At 36.4% G+C, this 9,579-nt stretch overlaps 1 protein-coding gene across 1 annotated transcript in view; it reads left to right on the top strand.

Annotated features, from left to right (window-relative positions):
* Window positions 1-8,273, top strand: part of PDS5A (PDS5 cohesin associated factor A) — an 86,671-nt gene extending 78,398 nt beyond the window's left edge. The window contains exons 29-33 of the mRNA XM_019472306.1: window positions 712-857; window positions 2,077-2,182; window positions 4,885-5,237; window positions 6,343-6,493; window positions 7,072-8,273. Of these exons, the coding sequence (XP_019327851.1) occupies window positions 712-857; window positions 2,077-2,182; window positions 4,885-5,237; window positions 6,343-6,493; window positions 7,072-7,107 (792 nt within the window). The 3' untranslated portion in view covers window positions 7,108-8,273. The remainder of the gene's footprint in view (window positions 1-711; window positions 858-2,076; window positions 2,183-4,884; window positions 5,238-6,342; window positions 6,494-7,071) is intronic.
* The last annotated feature ends 1,306 nt before the right edge of the window (window positions 8,274-9,579 follow it).

Raw genomic sequence — 9,579 nt, forward strand, 5'->3', positions numbered from 1 at the left:
CTCAACTACTTTGTGGTCACTGTGACCAAGACAGCTACCAGTCACCACTTCACCTACAAGTCCCTCTCTGTCTATAAACAACAAAACTAGGAGGGCACCTTTCCTAGTCGGCTCCCTTAGTACCTGCACCAAGAAGTTATCTTTAACATGCTTCAGAAATTTCGTGGACCCATTTGTCTCCGCTGTATGATATTCCCAGTTGATGTCTGGGAAGTTAAAATCACCCATAAGGACAAGGGCAGTTGATCTAGAGATATCCATTAATTCCTTGTAGAACAATTCATCGGTGTTATCATCCTGGCTGGGTGGTCGATAGTAGACTCCCACAACAACATCCGCTTTATGTCCTTTCCCCTTCATCCTTACCCAGAGGTTCTCAACCATGTTGAGACTGAAAGGATATTGTCACATCCTTTCAGTCCTGTAATATTACCTAACATTCTGGCTTTTGTTGAGACTTCTCCAGCTGCTATCCCCTCAAAGCATGAGAGAGAGCAAGGCAATTGATGAAGTGCTGTTAAATTATAAGAAATAAAAGTAGGATAGACAGTGGTTTTTAAGTAACGATGAGATCTGTAGCTCTAAACTGATGGCATCGTGATTGAGACTGTTAATCCGGAAAAAGTATTTTAAAATACTCAAGAAAATATTTTAAAAATTAAATATGTATCTGAAGTTCCCATTTTTTAAGATGTAAACATTTTCTTCTAGCCAAAACCAACTGGTGTATTAGGTACAGTAAACAAACCATTATCTGCAACTGGAAGGAGACCGTATATTAGAACTACAGGATCAGAGACTGGAAGCAATATCAGTGTAAACTCTGAGCTGAGCTCTTCTGCAGGAAACAGATCAAGGTACAGGAGTTTGAAATTTCTTTCATCAACTCTTTACTTCATGTTCTCCAGTGTGCTTGCATGTTTTAGGACAGGAAATGATTTGGTGTATGTGCCTGTGTGTTTGAAGAGTGTCCTTATTTTGCCCATTTAAAAAAAAATATAATAGTTTTCTATAGGTAAAATCTCCCTCTTTGCTTTTTGTTTTGGTTTTTTTTTAGTAGACAAAAATTCGGTACAGTGTTTAGGTGTGGCCTGCCTGTGATTACATATAATACAACAGAAGAGACACTATACTGTCTGAAATTTTGGTGGTTAATATTCATAGTATTTTTACATCAGAAAATACATTAATTGAAGAGACCAGCCATAATTCATACTAAACAGATTTTGCAACTCACACATTTTTGATGTATAAATTAGGATTAATCCTGATTGGTAACAAGAAACATTTTTGATGTAGATGAAATATTCTGAGCTATTTAAGATTAAGAACAATTAAAATGAGCTTGCTGAAGAGGACCAGGATCTCAGTGGAAAGATGCAACATGTGATTGTAATATTCGGTCTTTCTTCTAGTAAGTGTTATTTTTATGTGGATCCAGAGTTTTTAAATTTGTCATAAATCTGGAGAAACAGTTTACACTTCCAAATTTTAAGATTGTTTAATTTGTTTTGGAATTGATTAACTGGCTAAGATAAAGGGTTAAAGTAAGTAGAGAGAGTCAGCTCTAGATGCTAACACTTCATAAAACCAAAGGGAAGTATAACTCCGTTCAGAATTTGTTCTATAAGTATGCATGATATATGCTGTAATAATCTTGATTTTTTTCTTTTTTAAACTATTTTGGTTTTAAAACTATTGTATGTTTGTGTAAGTTAACGTAAAGTTTGAACATTGCTGGTCTTTATTTTTGTTTACTACCTTTGCCAGTATCGGCTTTTTCTATCTGGAAAAAGAACACGGCCTCGTTTAGTTTAGAGCATTGGTCTTAAGTTTGCAAAAAGAATTATATGGCATTGTGTCTGTGATAAGGGATTTGGCTCAGTGACTAGCCAATCCCTTTCAGACCTTTCCCAGTTCTGGGAAAGAAAATGTAAGTGTGAACTCAGGCAAATTCAACTATTTTTTAATTTAGCCTGTCTGCATTGATTTTTTGTTTGTTTAAATAATTGCAAACGCTTTTCTTCTTTTGTTCTGTGTATTTTGGTTTTATTTTGTCTTCAATTATGCTACCAGGGAACAAAGTTCGGATATATCAGAAACTGGGGTCAGTGAAAATGATGAAAACCCCGTGAGGATTATTTCAGTCACACCAGCAAAGACAGAACCTGTGAAAAACAAGGTATGTCTGGGGATTTTATGGACTGTATCTCTAGAATAAGCTTGGCATTGGGGGCTTATTCAGTACCCATCGCTGCAGGTGGTCTCTGAGGAACTGGTAATGTCTGATTTCATTTCGTGTAGTTATATCACTTCCCTAGCCCAATAGAAGACCCCTTATTTTCAAAACTACTATTTATTTTATCTGAAGTAATTAATAAAGCTTATATGCTCAAAAATAGCACAGGCAAATTGGAAGGGACTTCCTTCTTTTTTCTAAAATTCCAAAAGATTCCCACCTTTATTCTATGTTTTCCAGTAAGGCTGTGATTCAGAGTGAAGGTTGATACCTGTGGCTTTAACTGAAGATATTGCCAGGAAAATTTCAGGTGGTCCTCTAGCATGAAATAAACATCTAACTTTTGGATTATGTCACAACTAAAATATTATTTAAACTTTGAGGATTTTTAATGCTTTTTCCCCCTTCCATTAGAGAGAGATGATCTTGCCTAAATCATAATGATTTTTTAACTTACAAAACATACAGTTGCATGAAGTTCAACAAAGGTAAATGTGAAGTCTTGCACCTGGGATAGATTAAACTCAAGCAGCAGTACAACACGCTGGGATCTGCCTGGCTGGGGTGTAGGTTGGCTGAGAAGGACCTCGGGGACCATCCCGGTGGATGACAAGTGGAGCACGAGTCGGCAGCATGCCTTGGCAGCAGTGAGGACAAGCTGGGTCCTGGACTGCATCAGCAAGAGTACAGCCAGCAGATTTAGGGATGTGATTATTCCACCCTACTTGGCACTTATTAGGCCACACCTGGAATACTGTGTCCAGAATATTGTGTCTTCCCCAGTTCATCACAGATATTGAAAAACTGGAGAGAGCTTTGCAGAAGGCCACCAGGATGATAAAGGCTTGGAGAAGTTGTATGAAGAAAGGTTGAAAGTGTTGGGCTTGTTCAGCCTAGAGGAGAGAAGCCTTGGGGGGATCTAACCAGTCTTTCAATATCTAAAAGGTATTTATGGAGAAGATGGAAGTACTCTCTTCTCAAGGCTGCGTGGTGACAGGACAAAAGGCTACAGGCAGAAGTTACTTCAGGGGAAATTCCATCTGGATGCAAGCAAAAAAAAAAAAAAAAATCTACATTGTGAGGAAAATTAAACACTGGAATAGGTTGCCCAGAAAAGTGTAATGTCACTGTTCATGGCTTGGCTTGTCAAGGGCCCTGGATAAACCCCGAGGCCCTACTTTCGACAGAAGGTTTGGCTAGATGATTTCCAGAGGTCACTTCCAACCTAGATGATTCTGTGATTCTAAAATCAAAATAGATTTTTGTAATAATGTAGGGATACATAGATAGTTCATGCTGTACGCATTTTAATAAGTTACATATCTACTCAGTCTTTTTTGATTAGATGAAATCAGAGTAATAAGCAGGTGTTTTGGATTTGTATCATCACATAGAAAAGTTAGTTTTTTCTTAGTCTTTTAAAATAACATCCATGTGATACTCAAACCTGTAAGCTAATGAAGAAGAAAAAATCTTTCCCAAATTTCAAAGTATGGTTCCTTTTTTTCTTCTTTTTCCCCAAAATAGGGTTCTTCTGAAAAGTTAGAGAAGTTAGGCAAGGAGTTTATGAAATAAATCTTCAAAAATGCTTTCTAGGTTCTTGAAACCTGACTTCAGTTGAAATTTTCAAAGAGTGGTTATCGGTAAAGTTCTTATGAATAGAAGTTGTAAACGTCTGCTATGAAGCTGCTAGAACAGTAATAAAGATTACGAAGACTGCCTGACTTATTTAAACATTTAAGAAACAATGGTAGAATATTTAATAAAAAAGTCCTTGGTTCAGACACAGCACTTGCAGTAGTGAGTGGCCTTAATTGGTGTGTTTGAAATTGTGAAGTCATCCCAGCCATACTTCTTCAGTACGCTTTTCTCTGCCCCTCCTCCTAACTGTTTCGGAAGCCAGTGTTCAAATGAAGGTCCAGCATCCAGTTGCTTCCTCTTTGTTTCCATATGAATACTCTTCTGTGTAGAGACCTACATTGCCACCACCCTTTCTGTTTCACACATACAGACACTGCTTCATGAAGTTTGATCACTTCCATTACCTTGTTCGGTGTAACGAGAAAAACATGCATGTAGGCCATACCTATTCAGACATGACAAAGAATTAACAAAGTCAGCAAGTTTCATTTGTGACTAGGTCTTGCTCCCTTTTATTCCCTGCAAGCCTTGTTTTTTTCCTTTTACTGGTATTTAGGGGTTTAGTAATCTGCACCTTTACTGAAGGTTGGTCTCAAAATTTGCATATATTGAAGTAAATATCATTTACTGTACCAGAATCATTACTCTTGCTCCTCAGTTCTCTCCTGTCAGTTGGCAAAGAGGCAGTAAAGGAGCTTGTCCAGAACTGTCACGGGAGGAGCTGAGATTATTAGTCTTACTGTAATCTCACTTTCAAGCAACTAAAAGATACATTGGGTGCAGATATTAACATTACACACAGTGTAGAAAATCTTTTTGCAAGGTTAATATCTGAAATCCCATTTAGTAAAACTTTTTACTAGGTTTAAGCCCATGTGATGTGTTTTTATAAGTACGCTTACTTGCTATTTTATAAACTCATGTTTCTGTCAGAGGGAAGTAACAATTTGAGTTTGCCTTTGGGAATCTTTTTTTCCTTCACATTCATGACACTTATTTTCTAGGAGATTAATTCTGATCAGGCTACACAAGGAAACAGCACTGAACGTGGGAAAAAAAGAACAGCATCAGCATCTGGAACTGAGAATATTCATCAAAAACCAGAAGAAAAAAATGTAGATGAAACAGGACCATCACTTGCAGCAAAAACCAGGAGAGGGCGTCCACCCAAACCTGAACCTCAGGGTACCACTGCAAAAAATGAGGAAACAAATAAACCACCTGTCAGGGGAAGGAAAAGGGCAGCAGTCAGTCAAGAAAGTCCAGGGAGTTTAGAGGCAGGTAACGCCAAAGCACCAAAACAGCAAGACACAGCAAAAAAGCCAGCAGCAGCACAGAGACAAATTGATCTACAAAGGTAAAAATAAATTAAAAAAAAAAACCCATGCCTGGGTGGGGTGGACCTTTCCTGTCTCAAGATAGACCCTGAAATTGTAATTGTAATAGGCCTAACATATGTTAAAGGGCACAACTAAACCACAATGATTTATAAACATCATGGTCCAACATATATTGTGTTGTGCTCTGTTCTGTTTTTCAAATTTAAGTACCAGGGCAGCTGGAATTGGAGAACTGAATTTGTTTGGTCAGAACAGGATAATCTAACCTGTTTTCACCAAATTGTGGGGTTTTTGTCTGTTGCATCCTGATTCCCCTTACTAGCCTTGCTGTGTAAAAGAACTAAGAGTTGAGGGTATTTCAGGTGCATTCAGTAATGCCAGGTACGCAGGAATTCAGGTGCTCTGTTCTGCTTCAGTTCATTGATAACGAAGGCTTGAAAATTGACCATTTTTAATGAATAGAACAAGTTGTAATTCTAACTGTAATTCTTTTTTGATATTTTGGGTCTGTGCTTGTTTACTGTTAATTTTTAATACATATTTTAAGTAAATCGAAAGCAGAATTTGGAACTGCGTAAACTACAAAACAGCTCTTGGATGATAATTCATTTTTCTGTACTCCAGAGTTTGAATGTGGTGATTCGATTTCCAATATAAACAAACCACAAACGCACATAAACACTGAGAAATTTGTTTAGCTGAATCTGATACAATAATAATTTTAATGCAAAAGTGTCCAAAGTTGTAGAGAATAAGATAAGGTCAGCAAACCAGCGTGTTGGAAGAAATCACAATTTAACCTAAAGGAAGAAAGAATCATTGGAATGGTTTCTTTCTAGAGATTTTGTAAATTGAAGATCTTGCAGAGAACCTTGATCAAACAGAATTACCTTTTCCTCTCACAGCAAGGATCATACACTGTTGTTCAGTCTTTCAAGAGAGTAGTATTTGTGTACTGCCTTGCAATACCTGTTTTATGCATCAAATTTCTTTAAGTCTTCATAACAAACTGCACTATCCATAGCCTTAAATAAGCCACCTGTATCAGATAGCTTCTTTGAAACATGTTAATACCTCAGTTTTTCTTGGAAAAAATACCAAAACATTGTTAACATTTTTCAGAAGCCAGGTGCTTGGAAGTGATGGAGATTCACTGTTGGAGATAGACTCAAGTCCAGAATATTCCCAAAATGCAATGGATCTTTTTAAGGCCTGTGGGAGCAGCCAGGAAGATACTGAGGATACAGAGATAGCAGAGGGAGGCTTCCTTAAGGTGTAGCAGGCATCTTATATAGGACAATTCTGTGTTTTTATTGTAGCTTATACAATAGGGAATCAAAGAAATTTTTCTGTCTTCTAGAAAAATGTATGTAAAAATAGCTGTCTGATAGGTGTTTTTGCTTTTAAGTAGGCATGTACATGTTACTATAAATATTTGAAAAACATTTGAAGTAACGCTTGTTCTTAAGACAGGCTGTTTTAATGAACCTGGGTAATTAAATACAGTTAATTAGAACAAGTTACCATTCTTATTCTCTGATTCCAGTGAAAGCTGTGGAAATGTATTTCTGTTTATGCTGAAAAAACATTACTCAGTTATGGAATTATTATTATTCAACTTGCGTATTTCCAAGTTTATCAGGAAGTTATGCTATACAATAAGGAAATTCAGGTAGATTCAATTAATTACGTAATCGTTGAGAAGATACAAGATAGAGTTGGAAGAATCACAGTATTAAAAGAGTGCAAAAGCTAAAATGTAAACGATATAGGTAGGATTTTGATTCAGAATCAATTGTAATTTCCATGTCCTTACGATTAACTTTTATTTCCTTTTCTCCCCCCGAAAAGGTAAAAAGAAAACTCGCTCGCAAAGGGAGGAAATGAAGGCCAAATAATGGCATGCTCCAAGCTTCTGCAAAAACTAGGATTCACAAAATTTCCTGTACAGGAACTGAAATTACTTCAAAACACACAGCTTTCAGCTCTGAAACCAGAAGGAAAACTATGCTTCCCTTTCACATGAAATTAATCCTTCTCAATGGAAATGTAAAGCAGAAACTCTTGAGAAAGAGGCTAAAAGCATCTGTACTTATTTCCCCAGAGACTTTTTTTATGAAAAGTCAATAATTAAGCAAATTGCTTAACACTTGGTTCCAGTTCCTGCATTCTGGAGTTTAAAAGTGTATTTACACCATTAATTTTCATGCTGCATTTTTTTTTAAAGAAAGCCGGAGGAGGTCCTTACACTGACATTGGAAATTCATGATCCTAGAGCCAGGTATTCCCATGTGTCACAGAAAAAGTAGAAGTCTACTGAATGGATTTTAAACAAGACTAGAGGAAAAAAAAAATCACAAAAAAATTTTTTTGCTTTACCTTTGCTGACTGTTTTATGTATAATTCTTTCTGCCTGCCTACTTTTCTGCAAAAATAAGATGTACAGATTTCAGTTCCCTGCTATGAAAAGTCATGTGGTGGCAATTTTATAAATGTTGCTTTCTGATTTTTATCAGAGTGGGAAAGTAATCACTTAAAATTATTATTAATTCGCAAGTAGACATTTCATTTTTTAATTTTCCCTCCATTTTAGTTTAATATAATTTGCAATAAATGTACATATTGATGTTTGTTTTATAAAAACATATATCACTTTTAAGTGTTTTTACTCCTGCGGTTCTGTTGGAATATTCTAAATTTTAAAGGAGTAAAGACAGTCCAGCATTTGATTTTATAATGTTTGTCACCAGATTTTTATTATTGATGTAAAGAAAAAAAAATCAATTTTTAAAAATAGTTGGACTTTGGCAGCTTTGTAAGGAAAGTTGGAAATGTTTAGGATTGCTCTCAATTTTAAGCATTGTGCTGATTGGAAGTAAGTCTGTTTTGCATTTTGTCTTCCTGTCCAGGCTCATTTTTTAATGTTTATTTTAGACGATTGTTGCATCAATATTATGTTTCCTGGCATTGTTCAGCATAGATACAGTGTACACTTTTATGTACACATGATCATATTTAAGTTTGTTGCATAAAATAAACGCTTCTAGGTGTCATGTGGCAGCCTTTTTAATTTTTTTTATTTTCTTTCACAGAAAACTACTTGCTGTATCTGTGCGTGGTCTTGGATGTTCATAGAAGTATTGTATTGAGCAAAGAAGTTGTAATGCAGACAGTTACATAGTTAAAAAGATAGTTTCTTAGGTGAAGTTACAGTGCTTTATCTTGTAAAGTTGTGTGGGAAGAAGGGGGTTGGTCTGCATGGTGACAGCGAACAGTTCACTTTGTTTCCCCGTGCCTCAGTTCCCCATTTCTCTTTGGGGAAATTGTTTTGAAATCCCTTGATGCGTTGTGGAAGAGCTGGATACTGTTGACACTAGTTAAGGATTACTTGCTCTCTTGAAGTGGATAGGGTGCAGTTGTGTGCTGTTAAACAATGACTAAGTCTCTCTTACCGAGTCTTTAACTGGTGTTACAGTTATTTTTCCTCTGTAACAGAGAAAATCAGACTCTCTTCGCAAAGCAGTATATGCAACTCTTTTTCTAAAGCAATCTGCGATGCTTTGACTTGAAGGATTTGAAATGCTTTTGACAGAGGGAGACTGGGAGATTTTAAAAGCATTTAATTACACATCCATCAGGGTTTTGATTCCTAAAACTGAAATTTAATTTCACAAGATGGATTTACTGATCATAATGCGGTTTCTTTTTAGTGCTCTGGTCAAATACTTTCCCTGTGCAAAAGTTACGATATTTTGGTTTAAACCAATTTTAAAATGTTTTTGATAGAAGTTTTTAGGTGCTACCTAAAAAAGAAACTCTCTTTTAGAAATGAGCTTGGTACCTAGTGGTGTGCCTCTAACAACGATCTGAAATCTGGACTTGACAAATCTTGCAAATACTCAGAATTGTTTCCAAAAGCTTTGATTTTTGTGAAGTGGATAATTGTTGGGGGGGTTATCTTTTTTCTTCTCTTTCCTTTTTTGGTCAGTTTTTAATCAGTTCAAATGTCAAGTTACTCAAGGAATCATCATAGAATGATTTAGGTTAGAAGAGGTTTCTGAAGGTTCAGTGCCATGCTCAGAGCAGGGTGTTCAGTTGTCTTTTTACAAGCAGAGTTACATAGAGTTTCTTTCTTCTGTTTTCTGTAAGGGGACATTTGAGTTACTTCCGTATGTTGATTATCAGTACAGGCAAAGAAAATGGGTACATTCATTCAGCAAATTATGCTGGGCATAATTGGCTGAGCAAAAATGCAGCATACAAACTATAGGAAAGGTCTGCTGGTGGCCCACTGGCTTCTTTTCAGAACTTGCCCCAGACAAGGCCACATACAGAATTCCTCTGCCTGCCCCCCGCTAC

The sequence above is a fragment of the Aptenodytes forsteri genome, unplaced genomic scaffold (assembly GCF_000699145.1).
Source record: "Aptenodytes forsteri isolate BGI_AS27 unplaced genomic scaffold, ASM69914v1 Scaffold35, whole genome shotgun sequence".
Classification (NCBI taxonomy): domain Eukaryota; kingdom Metazoa; phylum Chordata; class Aves; order Sphenisciformes; family Spheniscidae; genus Aptenodytes; species Aptenodytes forsteri.